The sequence below is a fragment of the Cimex lectularius genome, unplaced genomic scaffold, assembly GCF_000648675.2.
Source record: "Cimex lectularius strain Harlan isolate CLEC.00 unplaced genomic scaffold, Clec_2.1 scaffold138, whole genome shotgun sequence".
NCBI lineage: Eukaryota > Metazoa > Arthropoda > Insecta > Hemiptera > Cimicidae > Cimex > Cimex lectularius.
The window spans coordinates 1,327,923-1,350,743 of record NW_019394229.1 but is presented as its reverse complement, the minus strand read 5'-3'; the positions used below and the strand labels follow the sequence as shown (position 1 = coordinate 1,350,743).

Here is a 22,821-nt window from a genome sequence, read left to right as displayed (position 1 = left end):
GAACCGTTTATTGAATTTGATCTTTTTTTTCTCAGCGTCCATAAATTTTTTACGGTATCCCATAAAATTGATTTATTCCCTTTTACAACTGAATGTATTGTTGGCTTATTTAAGTTCGTTTGCTTTAGTTGAGTGTTTACCACCATTTTTTTTCATTCTTTTCTCATGTCTAAATGGCAAAACGACCTTGCTCCTTATGCTCAACGAATAACATATTTTTTTATGACTATTGAACATAATTAATTAAATCTAACGATTTTAATTAACACAACTACGTAAATTAACACAATTAGACAAGCAGTAATACCATCTTTTGAACCGTTTATTGAAATTGATCTTTTTTTTCTCGGCGTCCATAAAAGTAGTGCGTGCTCTAATCCACTGCGATATTTTTTATAAACTCGTGAATAGCTTTTTCTTGCAACATTTACTAACTACAAACTACAAACGTTAAAAACTTCCCTTTTTTACTTTTTAATGTTTAAAACGGAATGAGATGATACGGTTTCAACGCTTTTACGATGCGTCCTGTACCAAAAGTCAGACAGGACGTGGATTTAAACAATAAAGCAAAATTTCCTAAACGTTCCTCATTATCCCCGGGGGCGCAATTATCCGAGGACAAGGTCTTCTGTCAGCGGACTTTAGACAATTAAGAGGTCCTGGGGTGGTGCCAGGTTCACAAAATTGCACCTGACGGTAGTTGGAGAGTAGCGATTCCATTCCTAATTACAAATTGATTTTACTTAATGCACAGCAATTCAGCGAAATTGACAGCGCAATCGACCAACCATGAATTAATTAATTACCAAAAAAGTATAATTTTCAATGTGTGGTGTTTCGTCACCGTTAGCCAATGATTATTTGTCGATCTTGTTTAAATTTTACAAATACATGTAGGATATGGAAAAAAAAGAATTTATACAATGTAGAAATTTTAAATTCAATCAAAGTATTTGTACTTACTCAAAGTGTCTGTTTTCTGTGTAGACGTGCTTCTGTGTCATGTTGAGAAAACACACACAAAAAAATTATAATATAAATTTAAACAGTATTTATAAATCCCAGGCCCTGAAGATGATCTCAATAAAGATCGAAACGTTGGCGCCATAAAAAGAATGTTTTTCTGAAACCTACGTCACACCAGACCGCATCTCACGATCTCCAAATAATTGCAATTTTAAATTACCTTTTCAAAAACATTGCGTATTAAAGGAATTTATACAATAATAACTGATTTACTGTTTACTAATTCGTATAAGCTCAAATATGTGCACGCATGTACATACATGTGTACAAAATTACCCCCCTGTACCCTATCATTTGTCGCAGACTACACTGCACATTCACGCTAATAAATACACTTTTAAAATATACTAAGTACACAACTATATCAGCACTAACCTTTTTAGATGGCCCGGCTATGTCTCCTGAATCAATGACGCTACAAAAAATACGTTTTAATATTTTTAGCCTAATTTCAAATATTCACTTCTTTGGACAAAAATTACAGAATATATAAGACCGAGTTTAACTTCAAAATTTCAAATACAACCATATACATCCTGAAACATCATTTTTACTCTGGAAATAATGGTACAATCGGATTTTAAATTTGTCAAAAAATAGCCAAGTTACGTTGGAAAAAAAACAGTCGGTCATTTGGTTTGCTATTTATCAATCACATTTCATGTTCGAACAGCCTGCTTTGCATAAAAATGGAAAGAATTACTAGTTTTAACCAGTCTTCACCGCTGTCCAGACCGATAGAATCAGGGGAGATGGATTGACAAGCATTTTGTAACCTTTCCCGCAATTCTTGAACTGAGGTTGCTAGGTTATGATTGGCGTAGACACTGTTTTTTTAAATGAATACCCCCCCCCACAGAAAATAGTCAAGAGGAGTTGAATAGGGTGACCGAGGAGCCCATGAAAATTGTGTGCGGGCATCCATCAAGCTGGAGAATCATTCTTTGCGGTTGTTGCAGAGGAACATCATTTAATAGTGTTGGTAAAACCACCCCCAAATAATTGAGCGCCATTTAAATTTTTTTTGTTATTTTATATGTCTGAGAAGTCCACACCAAACGTTGATACTGTCATACCTGATGATGACAAGATTACGAAATTCTCGGATTTCCCTCTGCCCAAGTTCGTAAATTCCAACGGTTTGTATGAAAGAACGTTTTCTTCACCTTCCCAAATTGACATTGGTGAAGTTCTTGAAGTCCCTGGACGACGAGAACGATACGGCTTAAAATTGTAAGTTCGGAGTACATCTCTAATTTTAATTTTTGAAAAACCTATAACCCTTCCATCATTTCGAAGAGAGAAATTGGAATTTTCGCGAGCATACAGTAAAATATACAGCTCCTTGTCGAATTTGCGCAGCCGGTTTCTTTTTGCCATAACATTGTCAGGATACCGACCCACTGGCCAGAAGAGAAACCTATATTTGGAATTCATGAATAATTATATACTACTCAGAATGGGTCCATACAAAACATAAAAAGAAGTGGATACACTTTAACTATGCCGGACAAGGTTAAAGAACCCTCCCAAAAACTAGAAAAAACATTGGTACTTTTAAACAGGGTACAACTCAGGGGAATGGTTGAGTTCATTAATCATTGGCTTCTTAAAAAACACTTATACAAATAAGGTCTATTTAACTATGAATCCATCTGTAGGTTATGCAATAAGAAGGAATAAACTGCTATTCATTTTATCATGGAATGTGAAGCATGCGCTAAATGGAGATATAATCTAGGGAATACGAAAGAAATGAATTGCAGCAATAACAGTCGATGATCTTTAGTGGAATCCTGGAGTAGCGTATAATGTTAGATTTGGATAATCGAGATGACAAAAATGATTTTCAAACAAATTCGTAAGAACGAGAACAGATTTTAAGTCAAATCGTAGACCCCAAGACAGTCTGCGATAATAAAACGTCTTTACGCCATTGCGTAAAACGAAACAGTGATAAAATGCTTTGTCGGATATCAGAACTGCAAAGGGGCGTAGATGTCATAACCCCTTGTCTGTTTATCAGAGGTTTTATGCTTTCAATAAACACTTGTTAGGATTACTGCTTGTTGTTATTTAACATGAAACGTTATTGCCTTGACAATGTTCAAAGTCAACTCCCGTTGAGACTAAATTTATGTTCGACCGCCCTATCAATTCACCTGCGAACGGATCAAGCAGACCGAGGCCGATTAGCGCCGCCTAGTCGATTGCGTTTACACGTTGCCAGTGGCAACAATGTTATCGCGCCATTGTGTACACAGCGATAAAGTTGTTGATAGGGAGCACCTTCTCCTTTAGTCATGCTGGATTTTGTGAGGAAGTGGGATTGCCAGCCGAAATGGAAATTGTGCATCAAGCCGTGGACTCTCTGCTTCGGAATATGCTACGGTGAGTTTATCGGAAATCGTTAATGCTTCGTCGAAAATGAAATTAAGCGACGCCTGATAGGTTATCTTTTAAACAAAAGTGAATTAGATAAAAACACTTTACTTTTAATTTACAAATTACCAAACATTGTTTATCACAATGAAACATTTCTGTAGGTTAGGTTGAAACACCGGATAAACCACTTATATATTTTACTTTTAATATAATTATAATTCCCGTTTCCAAAGTTGAAGACCACTTAATATGAATAAAGTCATATTTACTCAGAATATAATTATCAGCCATCAAATGTAAAGGGTTTGTTAACAGGGTATTGAATAAACGTATGAAGGTTTTATGTAATATTATGCTGAGTAAATCATTTTTCCCATTCATAACCGAAGCCAGCCAAATCAGGCCGAATCTCCCCCTCTATTCCTTTGCTCGGTAGTCTTTCTATTGTCCGATTATCTTCCTCTTAAGCCAGATCCCTTCTTATCCCGCAAAAAAGCGGGAAAAAAGGCTAAAAGGCATTACCGTGCCTTATTTTTACAAATAGGAGATTCATTCGGAAAAGCTGATTTTAAACGTCGAATTCGGGCACTGAAATAGGAAAAAAAGGGCACGGATAAAAATGACACCTACGAAAAAAAGGGGAGATAGAAAAAAAAAACGAAAAGACAAACAGTTTAATCAAAAGATAAAGAACTCGTTGAGCACGTTGCGTCACAATGTAATCTCACTGTAACAATAGCTTTAGAAAATCCATAAGGTCAAATCAAAATTTACTTTATATAATATCATGATATTGTTTTCATCGAATTGGCAAATGGTGCAACAATAAAATCTTTGCTCTGGTATCACGCCAAGATCACTGCACAAAATTTTCTATGTAAGAAATTTGACATGTACATAATATAGCTAACCATTAAATATATATCCATATGGTGCCCAAGAACTTCTAATGCCTGTAAATAAAAAGGTGGTAATGCGGTAATACAGCAGATAAAGTACTTGTATTTATGTAAGTAATTTGTAATACTGTAAAATGTAAATTTACATATTAAATGTAGACATTTTTGTCGTATTACAGTTTTTTCACTAATGAGTTATATAATAAGCTATATTTCTAAAACGTATAACCTAAAAAGGAATACAGAAGATTCTGTCATTTTTTAATTGTAGAACTAATTTACGGGTAAAAAGAGTTTTTAAACGTGAAATGACCGAACAACATATACCCACACAGTTATCGTACAAAATGCCTGTGATGTATTTGACTTGATCTAATGCCTCTTTACAACCTTGCCCACCGCGATCATTATTAGTGTGCAATTTCCATGAATGATTAGCCCTCAACGCCTAAAGCCAGGAACACACTTACCCGATGCTACGCCATGCGACGATACCCGATGCTACCCGACGCAAATCCAAACTCCGACAGTCGAAGACAAAAGAACCGCACACTCATATTTTTATTCAAACTACATGTATTATTGTCGTTATATTAATTACAACTTGCTTATTTTAATATAAACCAAATTAACAGTGATTAAAAATTAATTAGTTATTATTTAAAAAATTAATTTTAATGGTTTGATAGAAAATTAATCAAAACACCGGAATACGATTTTTTGATATAATGAATTTTACTAAGAATTTATTGTACTATCTTCGTTGGTACATATACTAAAATTGGAACAATTTATTACACGGCTTTGCTCATAAAATGTAATTAACAATTTATTTCATAATTTTGCTCGTAAAATTACACCATTTTTGTCGGGTAGCATCAGAACAAGACACTCATATTTTTTGTAGTTTATTTCAAACTAAGTACATGTAATTTTGTCGTTATATTAATTACAACATGTTTTTTTAGTATAAACCAAATTCATAAGTTTTTATAAACATTGTTTAATTATGATGGTTAGGAGTAACTTTATTTAAAACAATTAAGTTTAACAAACAATTGATTAGATGGCTGTGCTCATAAAATTTAACTAACAATTTATTACAAAGTTTTGCTCAAAATAGTGCATTAAGAATAAAAGATTCGTTGCAATTTTGATAGTGATTATCGTAATAAACGCTGTGAACTGCACACGACGTGTTCTTGCGGCGGATAGATGCGCACACTCCACCAAAACGTGGCAAGGCGTCGGGTAGCATCGGGTAGCGTCGCATGGCGTAGCATCGGGTAAGTATGTTCCTGGCTTAAGCCTTAACTTCAGGCTTTTTAACTGATCCCAAAGCTTTGTTATTATTTGTATCCTTCATGACAGGAATAAGAATACAAACCGACATAGGACTTTGCTTCAACAAAGGACATGTTCTGCTCTTTCTTCTTCTCTCTGACAATATCTGCATATGCTTGTTTTTTCTACTCCTAGTAACGAGTATAAGCAACCCGATTCTGGAGTGTGCAGTCAGCTGTCCTATTATCCTAGTCATAGGACGTCCTTAGTTTAATAATCCTGCCGCTGGTTTCTGCGGTACTTTGATGACCCTCTTCGCAGGCCTCTGTCCTGGGTGAACCTAGGGCTTATTATTAACTGAAAGACGTGGGTCTTCGATTTACGCATTCGACAATTTGGTAAGCCGCAAAAGGCTTCAGGTTGAAAGGTGTTCTCATCGAACTTTCCTTAAAATTTATCATATGGTTTGACCTAAGAGATTACAAATGTTTTGTAAAGCATGCTCTTCATTGAAACTTTTTTCTTGTAAATTGCGGTATTGTTTTTTTGTAAATTGCGGTATTGTATAACCAATAAAAGGGATACCTTAGTTAGTTAATAACAAGTTTACCGTTCAGCTCTCAAAGTTATAAAAGCTATTATTTTACACATTTATTGTTTCAGTCAAGAAAGAATAATTTTTAGAAAAACGATTAGTACTGAAAAAAGGGCATTTTTGTTCGAACATAGTTGATTTTGATTGGTGTATGTGTTACAGATATGTAAGCTTTAACGAAATAACCAACTTTAATTACTGCTTTTAGGCCCGAGGAAATGGTCTGTTTCTTGATCTTTGAGTAAATGGTCGTTATAATTTTAAGTTTTACAAGTTCTTCAACTTCAAAACCGGCATATCAGTGGGTAGTGAAAATACATTCCCTGGGCACGTTTTGCAAATTAAATTTCGACTCATTGGAATCCCAAGCGAGTTTAGGGCGGCACGATATGAATTCAAGAGGTTTTCATAGCCAGAGGTCAGGGCTTTCTCGGTCGCGTTTTACTCTGAAACATCAATGGCACAAGAATTTTGAGAATTGTAAAGTCTCTCAAGAAGATTGGATTATGTTTCGACTGTCTTTATGATACGGTTCCTTTCCTCCCTGGCATACTTCACAAACTTTTTTTCAATTCTTGTACAATGAAATGTACAGAATTTTTTATTATTATTTCAATCGAATAAATGTGTGTGTGTATAAAAACAATTATAAAAACATCCCCTCTAAATAATAAAAGAATCCCTTAAAGCATGCAGTAACGATCCAAAAGCACAAAGGTATGCAAACAAATTCCATTGTTATGAAAAGAAACGCAAACACTTCTTGCATGACATGACACGCATCGTCGTCTGTATCTTCCACATATAGAAAAGATTGTTTAAAAGAAGTACCTTTGTTTCCTTATTATATCATATAATAATGAGCTACAGTTTTTCTTGATATTCCGTCCTAATGTGACAGTATTGGATGTAATCCATTTATGTGTTGTGGTTAGAGACCGTTAATCGATAATCATTCAGAAATCGTGAGATGCGGTCTGGTGTGATGTAGGTTTCAGAAAAACATTTTTTTTATCGTGCCAACGTTTCGATCTTTATTGAGATCATCTTCAGGGCTCAAAGTGTTTGTCTTCTGTGTAATTGTGCCATTTTTGTGTGTCGTGTTGAGAGTGCCAGTCAACTAAATAATCCATTTAGTTTATATTATGAAAACTTTCTATTGGTCAAATACTCATAACGCAAAAGGTTCTTCACTCTGTCCCTGATCCTGGCTAGTTCTTCTCAAGGATAAAAAAGAATTATTAAGACGTTTGGTGTTTAGCGACCGTTAGTTAATGATTATTTGGAGATCGTGAGATGCGGTCTGGTGTGACGTAGGTTTTAGAAAAACTTTTTATTTTTCGTATCAACGTTTCGATCTTTATTGAAATCATCTTCAGGGCTCAAAGTGTTTTTTTCTTTGTAGATGTGTCCTTATTGTGTTCTCTCTACACACCACACAAGAATGACACATCTACACAGAAAATAAATACCTTTAGCCCTGAAGATGATCTCAATAAAGATCGAAACGTTGGCACGATGAAGAAAATGTTTTTCTAAAACCTACGTTACACCAGACCGAATCTCACGATCTCTAAATAATCATTAGAAAGACAGTTGATAGTTTATAGTGAAATAATTGTAAACATGTGATTAAAAAGTGATTTTCTCTACTTCCCTGCTTTCAATGTTATTGTTTTTATCTGAATAAACCACGTGTACAACCTGTATTTTTTTAAATGTTTTAAACGTTAAAAAAATCTGAAAAAATTACTTCCTTTTGAAACTAAAAGTGATAGCATACCATAAAAATGTTCAAAATATATATGAAATTAATAATATAAATGATTAAAAATATTAAATTCACTAGTTTTCGTGGTCCGCTTGACCAATTAATATCTTTCAATTAATTAAGGTTTTTAGTTGAGATAAAAAGGTNTTATCGATCATAATGTACACATTTATCATTATTTATCTATTGCAAATGTATATAAATAAATAAGTAAAATTGTAACACGCTATTCGAGCCGTATCACTAAAAATATTTTTTAATTTTAGTTCTGGCTAGTCTTTTTCAAGATTAAATTACTTTTGATGATTTTTTACTTATATACCTAACAACATTTTATCTAGAAATGCTAAAAAAATAATTATAAAACGCTAGTTAAACCTTTAGCAAAAAAAATTCTTCATGTTTGTGATCTTGCCTAGTCTTTCTTAATACAAATAGGTTCGAAACCTAGACCATTGATAAAAAGAAAATGCAAACTGATCAAACACGCAATTATAATAAAAAAGTGGGGTTGTGTTAATAAGATATTTTTAGTTTATTGCTACTCGAAATTCCAAATACTGTTTGAACAGTCAGAAAAAGAAAACGCAATATAATTAAAATTAAAACAAAGTCAAAGAAATACGGCCAGGAAAGTTCACATTCGTCCGGGGCAGTGACCCGTTCAAATCCCTCGGTTAAGTTCAAGTCGGATTTGGCCAAAAACTTCGGTCGTCCAAAGTCACTTTCCACTGTGGTCCGCTCGTTGGTTTGCTATTTAGATTTACATTTATCACCGAACCGACTACTAACGAGCACTGATCGGGGTGCGCTCTGAGCTTTCCCATCTAATGGCGACCCTTTCTCCGAATCATATTTCTATCAAACTTTGACAATTTAACAGGCTCGAGCAGAAAGCCCGGCGAGATCGACTTTAATGCTTTCCGATCCCAGGGGTGATTAGGTTTCAAACTCCTTTAAACATTTTGGAGAATTCCCTTTGAAATTAATGCTAAAGGGAATTCGGAGTCCATTTCTAATGAATAAATTTAATATTTGATGTTTGAAATAAATACCTTACTAACTTCTTTGTTTTGCATACCAGCACATAAAGGACACCATGGCAATGAAAAGGCGGATGGCCTAGCCAAAGAAGGTTCTAATACTGCGTTTGTCGGGCCACAACCGGTATTACCTCACTTTATGAGCCCAGCGAAAGAGAGTATCAATAACTGGGGCATGAAACAATTCCTTAGGGAGTGGACTTTATCCCCCGGACAAGGCAATCGAAAGAGTTTGTTAAGGCGATCAAACCAGCAGAATCGAAATGGCTATTCTCTATCTCAAGGATGGGAATTAGGAGGCTGATAGGTATTCTGACGAGTCACTGCCCACTGAGAAGACACCTCTTCGTAATGGGTATCCTACCAGATCCATTTTGCCGCTTCTGCGAAATAAAAGAAGAAACGGCAAGGCACTCCCTCGCAGAGTGTGATAGGTATGCTAGGTCTCCCCGAGATAAAATGGTCCAAAATCTTGGGGTTTGTGAACAAGTCCGAGACATTTATGCAGGACCGTGAGCCGACCAAGTCCCGGACCTTTTAGGGATGGGGTACGATTTTACCCAAGCATTTAACCCCTCGGGTTTGGTCGCCCAGCCTGCATAATATATAACTTTTTTGTTGGTAGTATATGTACTTCAATCATCCATAGAATTTAGGGCCATCCTTAGAATCGGAAGGGAAAAACTCGTTTTCAATTTTTTTGTACTAAATATCAAGAGGTAGGTTTTATATTATTATTTATACTTTGAAACAAGGAAAGAGAGTTTAAAATCCAACACTTTTAGCTTGTACAAACAAATTTATAAACGTTTTCTTCAATACTTTGATAATACTTTGATTGAATCGAAAATTTTCTAGCATTGTATAAATTCATTTTTTCGAATCTAAAGTTTTCTAGCATTGTATAAATTCATTTTTTTAATTTAAAATTTTTTAGCAGCGTATAAATCCGTTTTTTAAAATCTAAAATTTCTAGCGTTGTATAAATTCATTTTTTCACATCCTACATATATTTGTAAAATTTAAACAATGTTTATAAATCCCAGGCTCTGAAGATGATCTCAATAAAGTTCGAAACGTTGGCACGATGAAGAAAATGTTTTTCTAAAACCAACGTCACACCGGACCGCATATTACTATCTCCGAATAATCATTGTCTAACGGTCACTAAACGCCACACAATAAAAAATAAAGTTTCAAATTTCCCATGATTTATGGAAAAATAAATTTTTCATTGGTCAATACTCCAACACTGATTCGAATTACTTTATTCTGAGCTGAACATTCAATTAACCATTACATTTACGATGTCAATGGAAACAAAACACTGTTCCCATCCATGTTTACGCTAACTAAAGACTCTTCCGGTTTCAACTAATATAATTTGACACATCCATTACTTCAAATGACTTTTGACTCATATTACTCACGGCAAACGGATAGTTAATGAGAACATGATTGATTCGGATTCCATTAATCACTAATCTATAATTTAAAGGGTGAAAGAAATGCGAGGGATGTTTGTTTTGTTCAAAGCACTTATTACAATGAAACAATCGATACATGAGACATTAGCAAATTATTTTAAGTGTATTGATTAATTAATTTATCTTGACGTTAGCGTCTATAGGTATTTTTTCTTTTTGCCTTAATAATACCATAATATAATGGTAGTAACTGACATTTAATATTTATTATTCAGATGATTATATTATTGTATTCACATGATGTTGAGTTTTCGAAATAGTTTCATTCATATGTCATAAAAAAATATAACGATTGTAAGTATTTAATAAAAAAAGGAGGGTGGCCACTTTTTTGCCTCTCTGTGTATTTGAAATTATCGTTTAAAACTTTAGTATCAATATTTACGTACAAAAAATTCATTTATATAATCTTTTTTCTGTACTAATATGCAGCATAAGTAAATATCAAAAGCTTTGACTTTTACAAAATATATAACTTTTATATTTTCTTTCTGAGTCCCTTTAAGCATCAAATAATTTGTTTGTTATCTTGAGGACCGCATTGAAAGGGTATTTTATACGTACAAAGTTTGGAAAGTGCTTTGAAACAACTTCACGAGAGTACTGAAATAAAAAACAATGGGTGAAGAAAGCGCACTGAATAAAATTGAATGAACCGGCTTTGACGCAAGGAGGAATGACTGAAAGTGAGGAAATGATATGTCTTGGAATGTACTCAGAGGAACTGTAGGGAAAAAAGTTGGACCCTTCTCATATGCTATATGAGAAAGGAAAACTGTGTAGCAAGTGGAAAACCGCGTACTTATAAAAGAAGTACTAACGTGGTTTTGCTAAGAAAAAATTGTATTATAATTCCCACACCCAGAAACACAAGGAAGGTGATATTCACTTCTATAATCAGACCCACTTTTTCTTCGTAATTAAGTTTATTTTAATACCGTTACTTAATTAAACAGAGAATAAAGAACGAAATATGAAAAAAATTCAAATATCATAAATTGATTTTCTTCTTCAATCCATTTTAAAAAGATAGTTCCTATTCATAGGAAGTTGTTTTGCAACGATCCGGATTTCGAGCCCTTTAGTTCATCATCAGTTTGAAGGACTTCTACAACCACGTCTCTCGACATGAATTGCAAAAATGATACCCCCGCCAACGTGACGTTCCAATTAGCAGCTGGTTTTTTAATGGCGCTCAATTTGAACGTGCGAAAAGGGAAATTATAACACAAATAAATATTATAATAGTAAATACTGTAAGAAATTAATTATAAATNAACAACGGAAACCTAATGATTCATTTATGGTGGGGTGGCTGAGTCCTATTGTTAATTATTCTTTTAACTAGCAACCTATCATTAAATATTTCTAGATACCCGTTGTTTTTTGCTAAGGTTTTAATAGTTTCTAATTCTTTTTTATAGTTAGCAGGTGTTATGGAAGTTTTAACATAAGATCTATGAGCTCTTTCTCATATTCTTTAATCTATGATGATTACATAACTAAATGTATATTTTTGTGTTAATAAAGATGGAGTTTAATGATCTAAAGTATCATTTTGAAAGAATTTATAAACTGTTGCTGACTTAGACGATATAATCGCCTGTGCAACTTACGGTAATAATTTTGGTAATTGCGATTGTGAACATGAGATAAACCGATGAAACTTGGTATAACAAACAGGAAATATAGTTCATACATTCCAACCCCAGTAAGCCCATGATTATGGGTGTGCCAGTACTGACAGCCGATTTGTCATTTTATATTGTTTCAAACTGCAAGTATCTTTTGTTGATAACTAAGCCGATTCTCCGTGTATTGTCCAGCACTTCGAGGCCATTATTATGTCGTGTGCAATTAAATATCGTTTTTGAATTGTTGATCTAATTATATACAACTTTAAAAACAACATGAGCTAGGCATCAGGTAGAATTGAATTCTTTTTTTTATATATATTATGGTATTAGTACTTTATAATACAGATTTTTATTTCAATTAATTAAGGTTTTTAGTTGCGATGAAAAAACCTAATGGCACGAGCGGGATTCGAACCCACGATCTTCGGCTAGATACGCCGCTTGATCTATCGTGACCTCGATCCACTCGGACATCAACTTCCTATCTCAACCCCCCTTGTAATGTATTAATTGGTCAAGCGGACCACGAAATTAGTGAATTTAATGATTAAAATGAAGTACACTTAAAGCACTTATTACAATGAAACAATCGATACATGTCATTTGTCGTCGAGAATCCAATCCGATTACACGACATTTGAAAAATGGTAAAAAGGAGGGAAAACTCATAAGGTGGGGTTGAGATAGTAAGTTGATGTCCGAGTGGATCGAGGTCACGATAGTTCAAGTGGTAGAGCAGCGGCGTATCTAGCCGAAGATCGTGGGTTCGAATCCCGCTCGTGCCATTAGCTTTTTTTCATCTCAACTAAAAACCTTAATTAATTGTAATGTATTAATTGGTCAAGCGGACACGAAATTAGTGAATTTGCAGATTTTTATATTGCGCAGCATATGGATTACGGCAATAACCTTTTGAATAACCTCAAAACCATCTTGCCATTTGACTTTCTGCGCTTGGTGCGTTATTTCCTCCATTGTCAAAATGTATAGCTGACCGAAACTCAGTTTTTTTAACACTTATAAGTCTGGTAGTACTATTCAGATGCACCTTGAAGGCTTGAATCCACATGGAATACAGACCACTTCCTTTTACATCTGCATTTTGAACACTAAATGTCGCAAAAGCGAATAGATTATTGTAAATTCGAATATGTTTCCTAATATGCTTGTTTACCTCGTTGGTCTACATAAAAGTCTTTTGAGATCATCGGGTTGGGTATCGAGATCAGATTAAAAAATTTTACCCGTACGGCAACAATTACTTATCCGACAAGCGATGAAGCACGACATCAAGAGTTTATAACATCTTTATCTCTTACATCATGATATTCGACATAGATCGTAATATTGCCTTTTATCTTTTATCTCTCCTAATGGGCTTTTCTTTGTATTATTATTTTTTTTATTTTTTGCATATTATGCAATTTTTCTTTTTTGCGTTTTTTGGACGATTCTTTTAGAACTTGATTGTTATCATTCGAAATAGCTTAAGGTTTTTAGTTGAGATAAAAAAGTCAGTGACACAACCGGGATTCGAACCCCCGGCCTTCGGCTAATACGCTCTACCACTTGAGCTATCGAGACTTTAATCCACTCGGACACAAACCTCCCATCTCAACCCCACCTTTTTGCCATTTTTCAAATGTCGTGAAATCTATTTGATTCTCGGCGACAAATGAAATGTCCACGGAGAACTTTACTGAAGATATACTTGATATATACTTGATGGTAACTTCTCTTGAAAAACAAAGAGACCGTTTTTAACATTTTTTTAAATTCTTTAGATTTAAATAGCTGTTGAATGCTACGTAAAAAAGATACAATCCTTGCGGAAAATCTTTCACAATTTTAATTCGAACAAAAAACATAAGTTGCTAACTTCCGGATCAAAATAAGTACTGAAAGTAACTGCACACAAATTTCAAATTAGGTTTATTTTGTAGAAAAAACAGGTTTTTGAGACTAGTTGCACGTGGAATCAAGCGTAAGGCAGGGCTGTATTCGTAACCTACTTCTCTTCTCCATTTCTATTGATCATTTACTACAACCTGTTTGAATGACGGGGCCAGGGCCTCGGTTGTGCAGTCTCGGCAGCAAAATTTGCGCTTAATACTATGTGGTCTGAGTTCATGAAGCTGGTTCCTTTATCTTCCAAATTTAAATTGTTTAGTGCGGTTTGCCGTTCCATTCTCACGTAAGGATGTCAAGTTTGGGGTTTTCAAACTTATGATCAGTTGGAAAAATTGTTAAGGTAATTCATCAAGCAGTGGTTTGCCTTGCCTTCTTGTACTCCAAATTAGATGCTATATATAGAAACCCGTGCGATCCCTTATTTCTGCAGAGCTTTGTAAGCATACAACTTTTGTAAGTATAGAAAACTCTAAAACTCCTTGATCACGGTTACACGAAAATGACTGCTCAGGAGATAATGAACAAAAATATTTTCTGGTATGAGCACTGGAGTTCCTTGTCAGAGAGATATCCTCCTTCTTTCCGAGTCTTTCGTGACAATATTTCTGAATTGATGGCGGAATTCCAGTCTGTTCTTTCCAATATAAGGTCTAGGATAGGTTGTGGTTTTTAGAGCAAACGCTGGCAAAAGAAAGGTTTCTTATGTACAAGAAGCTCGACCGAAATCTCTATGTGTTCTGCTTGACAAAAGAGAAACACGGAAGAACACTAAAATTGAGGGATCTCCGTTGGCTCTTTAAACTCTGGGGTGAACTTCTGTTCCTTAATTCTGACCCCTTCATAGACTGACAGAGGGATACAGAAATGTGTGCTCTGTGCAATACAAGTGAAAAGGAAAGCATCGGTAAACTTTTTGGCTAAATGTACCACTCTGTCCTAGATGCGTTCTTCATATATGTGTAGTGCTCGGAAGAATGCCTAGTCAAACTTTTAAATAAACCATTAAAATCGTATAGGTCCTTCTTCTCTCCCACACTTCAAACAAAACCACTTCAGTATTGTAGAAAGGTGTAATATTCTATGCTTATAAACTGTAAATAATGACCAAACCAAAATTGATATTTTTCTCGTGAAAAAATTTCAATGTGGTTCTTTAGTTTATGTTTAATATTAATTTCTAAACGCTTTCATATAGGTGATATATTAATTTAATTAAATTTATATCCTTATCATTAGAAGTTATTAAGGATACGAGATGTGGGGTACTTGTATTTTACCTCGTCATAGAGAGGATGGCGTGAAATATTGTATCTCGTCATGGATAAACTTGTGCAGCCCCTCACGTCCATTAAGCCAAACCACGGGCATGTTCTAATATTCACCATCGAGGCCGTGAATATTCTATCCACGGCTCTTACACGTCATCTCCAGAGGAATTCCTTATTATTAGATACTCGGTGTAACCCCTTTGCCCTGTTTAGCATGTTTAATTATGCCCTGGTGCCGATTGCTATCCGTTAGAAAGGATTTCGAATAATGTCCCGTTTGTAATTAACATTAAATGGTTTTACTTCCATCCTTTACGAAAATAAAAAATAACTGATCCTTAGTGTAAAATATGAGATTAGGAACCTCAGCGGTTATCTATGAAAAACCATATTAAAAGTGCTTGCTTAAAATCCTAAGAAGTATAAAAAAAAGTTTTTCCAATTGCGTTTAGCATCAAATTTTATTTAGTTCTTTCGACATAGAAAATAACTAATTTATAAACTTCAAAAAAATTAATTTTCTACGCAATTAAATAATTATACATAAGACGTAGTTTGAAGTTGTCAGTAAGAGAGAAGGATATCTGGGAGAGTCGATCATTCATCAGGATTGACTTTTCATCCGAATCCGTCGTAAGGGCGACAAAAAAGTAATCACATTTCTAAACAACTTTCAATTAATTAAGGTTTTTAATTGAGATAAAAAGTCAGTGTCACGAGCGGGATTCGAACCCACGACCTTCGGCTAGATACGCCGCTGCTCTACTACTTGAGCTGTCGTGACTTCGATACACTCGGGCACTAATTTCCCATCTATCCTTCTAAGTCTAAACAACGTTTATTAACTGCTTAACCCCCTCAACTTTGTCTCAGCGCAACACAAATTTAGCCAATTTGCTAGTCCTTCGCTGTTGCCATGAGTTTAGGGCAGATACAGGGTTTCTCCTTCGATGCTTCATTCCGTGGCAACGCTGATTTTTTTGCGCCATTCTAAACTTTCTCTCCATATTATTAAACTCAAGGTATTTCCCGCTACCTTTTGACGAAATTGCTGAAGTTCGTCTTTTTCTAGGTCAGCATTGGGCGATAAAGAGTTAAAAACAACCAGAGGTATCTAAGCTGTTGCCGACACTCCTCCTCCAATGTTCGCTCACTCAATTCACAATCTAACAAAGGTCTAGCCTAATCTTTGCAACGAAGAACTGTCGCATTCAAAATCCAACTTCCAACCCTTCACAAGTGGCTAACTCTAAAAGGTAACTCCACTCAACTACTGACCCATTTGTGACTATCCTTTGGCAAACCTCCCCAGAGCTTTTCATCCCCTTGGTTGGGGGACCCCTGGCTTCCCAATTTCACGTCTATTGACCTTTCCTTTGAAGGGGATTCACGAGCGTCCCAAGAAGACAATATTGCTTCGACTTTTACATAACTTTATCGTAATTTTTCAATAAACTTAATGCAATAATCATTACACAATTAATTTATTAATTAATTAGCTCTAATAAAGGGGGGAGTACATTATTCTGGGACTAGAATAGTCGCAGAATAACAACATGTTTACAAAAAATGTATAAATCTGGCCCTTGAATTAATGAAGGTTTGACGTTAATTTATAGTGAAATAAATTGAAATAAAATTTATAATGCAAAATTTAAAAATATCGAAATAATAGTACCATTAATAAGAATTTAGGAAAAAATAGTAATAATAAGGAAAACTCCGTCTCTGATCATAATCACAAAATGTAAACTTATAAGTTTAGAAATGAAGGAAACAAGCTTATGAAGTAAATGGACGTAACAATATTGTAGACTGTAGGGATATTCACGTTATATTATCTGTTAGTTCGTGTTAGATCGAGAAAAACGATGACGTAGACTTGTAAGAATCGGCTAGTTATACATAGTCTTTTCAGCCGTCGATGGGGTAATTTTGAGGCATGTGTTGTGTTAGTGTGATCCTGTAAGTTAATAGGAAAACGTTTGTAATAGGTGATTAATAATTAAAAATATTTTTTTGCATTGTATAAATTCACTTTTTTCCAAATCCTACATGTATTTGTTAAATTTAAACAATGTTTATAAATCTCAGGTCCTGAAGATGATCTCAATAAAGACCGAAACGTTGATACGATAAAGAAAATGTTTTTCTAATACCTACGTCACACCAGACCGCACCTCACAATCTCCAAATAACTAATAAATTACATTCACGCAGCAGACTTCGTTGATACGACCATAGAGTACTCGATATTCATCAATATAAATAAATGATTATTCGGAGATCGTGAGATGCGGTCTGGTGTGACGTAGGTTTTAGAAAAACATTTTCTTTATCGTGTCACCGTTTCAATCTTTATTGAGATCATCTTCAGGGCCTGGGATTTACAAACATTGTTTTAATTTAACAAATACCTGTAGGATGTGGAAAAAAGTGAATTTATACAATGCAAAAAAATATTTTTTTCTTCAATCAAAGTATTTCTACTCACTCAAAGTGTTTGTTTTCTGCGTAATTGTCCCATTCCTGTGTGTCGTGTGCCAGTGAGATATTGCTGTTTTATGTTTATATAAGCATAACAAGAAAGGCACAATTACGCATGGAGAAGGCATTTGATACGGTTTGGCACAAAGGTATTGTCTATAGGTTTATAAAAGACAAATTCCCAAGCTACATTGTTAGAGTAATACATGGCTATCTACAAAAAAGGACATTCAGGGTAACCTCCAATTGAAATTGTCTCGCCACCATGTAAAATTCCCGCTGGAGTCCCACAAGGTTCGGTTCTAGGGCCAACCTTGTTCAATATGTTTATGAATGGACTCCCTAGGTTAGATTGTCAAATAGCTATCTATGCTGATGACATAGCAATATTCTGTTCATCGTGGAGGGTAAGTGCTATTACTAACAAATTGAACCAAAACCTCCATAGGATCGTTAGGTTTTGCCACAGATGGAAACTCTTGTTCTATTCACAAAACGACATCCCATACTTAGGGAACTTATAAGAATCGGTGACTCAAATGTTCCTTGGCGCAATAGTTTTCAATACCTTGGTTTACACCTCGATAGCAAGGTTAACTTTAGTACCAACACTTGTAAAAAGGTTGATAAAGGGAAGTGTGCTATCAAGACTCTGTTCCCTTTAATGTGTAGAGAATCTGGGATGAGCCCCCAAAATAAACTCATTATATATAAAACCATAGTCAGACCAATGCTGTTATACGCCTGTTAGGTATGGAGCTACACAAGTACCACCAATATAAAGTGCCTACAAACAATTCAAAATAAATTTTTAAGGTTAATTACATCCTCTAAAAGAAGTGTTCGTATAAGCTATATGCACGAAATCTTAAACATCCCATAAATTAAGGATGATATCAAAAGGATCACTAGCTCCTTTTATGAACGTAGCGCTGAGAGTACAAATATGACAGTAAAGAATGTAGGAAACTATAACCTCAACAAAAATTGGAAAGGATCAAATACATTTTAGTATGACTATTTTGTACATTTATTCACTGTGATATTATTTATTAAATTGTTAATTTTACTGTTTATATATGTATTTATTTATTTACCAAATTAGTAACTGTCTGACTATGTATTGTACAAGCCTATTCAATGATTTTAACTAACAATATTTATTAACTAATTTATCAACTTGCTTATTTATTAACTTATTTATGAAATTAGCTAATATTAAAGTAAATTACAATTAATTAAGGTTTTTAGTTGAGATGAAAAAAAGTTAATGGCACGAGCGGGATTCGAACCCACGATCTTCGGCTAGATACGCCGCTGCTCTACCACTTGAGGTCACGATAGCTCAAGTGGTAGTGCAGCGGCGTATCTAGCCGAAGATCGTGGGTTCGAATCCCGCTCGTGCCATTAACTTTTTTCATCTCAACTAAAAACCTTAATTAATTGTAATGTATTAATTGGTCAAGCGGACCACGAAATTAGGGAATTAAAGTAAATGTGTTGTTTATCAATGAAACTTATCTATTGTACATATGTAGTCAATGACTTATGATTTATAATTTATAATATATGTAATTATTTGTAACTTCCCTATTTATTAATATATTCTTTCTGCAAGTGGTTTTTATTATAATTTTCACCACTTTCTTATTTCTCTAGGCCAAATCAACAAATATTGTAAATATAAATTCACTAATTTCGTGGTCCGCTTGACCAATTAATATATTACAATTAATTTTTATCTCAACTAAAAACCTTAATTAATTGTAATTGTAAATATACTTAAGCCCTCTGCCACAAGGATGTATAATGTCCTAGACATTTCCCCATGTAGTCACTTTGTACAAAATGTATGTAAAAAGTACCTAATAAATAAACTCGAATACTCAACCTCAACTATTGATACCTGTTGAATATTGTAGGCCTTTGAATTGAAGTGCGAATGTGTTTTTTTTTAAACAGTGCTGTTAACACAAAGCTCATTATTACCCATAATCTTTAAATATTGAAATATTTTGCCGATCCGAAAAACTTGACACCCGTACGTCCAAGCAATGTGATTATATGGAAAGGTTTGGTTTTAATGGTAATTTTGATTGATGGTTTAGTAGGTAATAAAGCATTTTTATTCGACATTTTAAGTTTTTTAATCGCGCTATCACACGTAAACAAGGTTTTGTTTTTGAATAAACTAATAACAGCATTTAAATAAACTATACTAGCAATAAAAAACATCTATTTAAAAAAAAGCAAACAAGCTAAATTGTCCTGCAACCAAAGAACTAAAACGAGACTAAGTATTAGAGGATCGTAGACAATCAAGCTAGATATAAAAGTCTATTGATTTTTTTGTTTGCCAAGGCAACTGAACTTTTAGAAAACACCTTTCTGATCGGTTTAACAAAGCGATTTCTGAGTTCGTTATAAACTATTGATACCTGTTGAATATTGTAGGCCTTTGAATTGAAGTGCGAATGAGTTTTTTTAAAAGATTACAACGAGGAACCGGGTTACAAGGATGTAAGTTATATCGTTTTACTTTCATTTATTCATGGCAAAGGCGCCTAGCGTGGGATTCCTTAATAATAGATTCTTGAGGGAAACTCCAGCGGGCGTGGAGGGATCTCAATATTTCCCGTCCGCCTTTTCTGCAGGCCAATATACATAATGGAGGCGGAGGTCGAGTAGAGACTCTCCCCGCGGAAAAGAGGGCACACACACGAGCTATTGCTTCGAGATTGTTTGCGAATAAAGACCGACTCTGTTCCAAACGAGAAGGGAACAACATGACGAATAAACAAGATATGGCAAAAGCCAGGCTAGCAGGGGCGAGCCTCGTTTTGTGATTTATTCAAGACCTTCTCCCCCCCCCCCAACAAGCCATGTGAGGTAATAGTTGATTGAACTATTTTCCATCAGATTGTTCCTAAGTCAGACCACCTATTATATTGTACCATTGACAAATTACATAAAAAATAATAGCAAAAGATAATTATTAGAACCTTTCCCTGTCTGAAAGATAATCGCAAAGCAATAAAAAATATACCAGGCACAATTATCGACAAAATTTAATTATATTTATGAAACAAACAGGAATGGTGCGTTTAAAATACATGAGATAAACATAAAGAAACACATTCTTCAGTAAATAATAAAATAAAAAGTCTCACTGGTTTAAAAAATAAATGATCTGCTATTCGATCAACAAAAATCCAGGGTAATCAGTGAAGACCGAGTATGTCCTTCCGATCTCATGGCCCCTCTACACTAAGGGCACCAATGCTTGGCTACTGGCAAATGTTTGCACCATAGTGAAGTGAGGCCATCAAGAGCAGAGAGCTAGAGCATACCCAGGTTCAATCAACCTCGTCATGTACCTGGAAGATCAACACTTCAACCGGTCAGCTAGAGTGATCTATTGATGATGTGCCATTGCATTGCTATAAAAAGTTATTAAGATACTTTAAATCGAGAGCACGTACGATTGACACTGTTTTGATGTTAAAAACCGACAAAATATTGTACATACTATAAAATTTAAATAACTACTTTCAAAAAAGGGTTAAACATGGGAAATAGTAGGTTCCTCAAAGTAGTTTCCTCGGAAGCTATGATAGAGAAAAGTATTGAAGAGGTCTGAGAGTGACTAATTCCTTATGTGAGCAAATTAATCCCATTAGATCCCAAGATGTTGAAAGCTATACATTTTACCAATAAATTTAGATTAGGCTTAGGTGCGCACTATGAAAGTATGTTTATGAATAGCCTTATTGAAAACTAGGCCTGTACAGCATAGACTTCAAATCTAAAAGCAAAGAATACATTTACGGTGTCAGACGGTTGAACGTTATGAGGTTCAATTAATTATTTATTTTATGTAACGTCTTAGTCGAGATGAAAAAGTTAGTGTCACGAGCGGGATTCGAGCACACCACCTGTGGCTCAATACGCCGCTGTTCTAACTTCTTAAGCTGACTTCAAGTGAGGACAGCTCATGTGGTTCGAGTAGCAGCGTATGGAGCCGAAGGTCGTGAGTTCGAATCCCGTACGTTACGCTAACTTTTTCATCTCGACCAAGACCTTAAATTAAAAGAATTATTAATTGAAATAATTCGTATGGTTAATTATGACAACTAAACATATATGGTGTTATGAGGTTTACTTAGAAAACCGTTAAATGAAGACAAATGCCGTTGAAAACCTCATACCAAAATTGAAAACCTCATAAAAATACCAATTGCAATATTTGTCATTTAAATGAAAAATAAGATACCTAACCATTTTATCGAGGCTTGCTTAAAATTATGTGAGCTAAGAAAAAAATTGTTAGGGTGGGACATTTACCCGTCAGTATTTGTATTGGAAAAAGTGAGATCTATGTGAGGTGAATTGAATATTTTGTAAGCTCACTAATTTCGTGGTCCGCTTGACCAATCAATATATTACAATTAATTAACGTTCTTAGTTGAGATTAAAAAGTTGAAAAATGGCAAAAAGGAGGGTAAATTCAAAAGGTGTCCAAAAGGTCAAAAGATGGTGTCCGAGTGGATCGAGGTCACGATAGCTCAAGTGGTAGAGCAGCGGCGTACCAAGCCGAAGATCGTGGGTTCGAATCCCGCTCGTGCCATTGACTGTTTTATCTCAACTAAAAATCTTAATTAATTGTAATATTTTGTAAGCTTTTTAACAGTGTAAAATTTGGCAACATAAAATCAAATATATATAAATATAAATCAAATATAAATATAATATAAAGCAATAAAAATCATATATACGTATATGCAATTTTAATGCATATTTATATTGCACAGATTCGAAGGATTGAAGACAGGAATGGACCAAAACCATTGGCTAATCGCAAAAAGAATTCTACCAGCGATGCACCAGAAATTCTTGTAGTTGGGCAGGCCCTTACCCACCTTGTTCCCCTGACATTGCCCCTTCATATTTTTGTTTATAAAGGGCTGTGCAAAACTCTAAAATTCTTTACTTCAGTTGAGAACTGCAGAAAACCCTCTGAAGAAT

At 34.6% G+C, this 22,821-nt stretch overlaps 1 protein-coding gene and 1 non-coding gene across 4 annotated transcripts in view; both read left to right on the top strand.

Moving 5' to 3' along the window:
* Window positions 1-22,821, top strand: part of LOC106665019 (tyrosine-protein phosphatase non-receptor type 13-like) — a 326,390-nt gene that overhangs the window by 21,508 nt on the left and 282,061 nt on the right. Inside the window, exon 1 of one of the 3 annotated variants that reach the window (XM_014391144.2) lies at window positions 3,318-3,420. The exons of the other annotated variants lie outside the window; for them this stretch is intronic. Within the exon in view, the coding sequence (XP_014246630.1) occupies window positions 3,333-3,420 (88 nt within the window). The 5' untranslated portion in view covers window positions 3,318-3,332. Of the gene's footprint in view, window positions 1-3,317; window positions 3,421-22,821 lie in introns of those variants that run through there. 3 annotated transcript variants of the gene reach the window in all.
* Window positions 22,351-22,423, top strand: Trnag-acc. The gene has a single exon. It is a non-coding gene; the product is annotated as a tRNA-Gly (tRNA).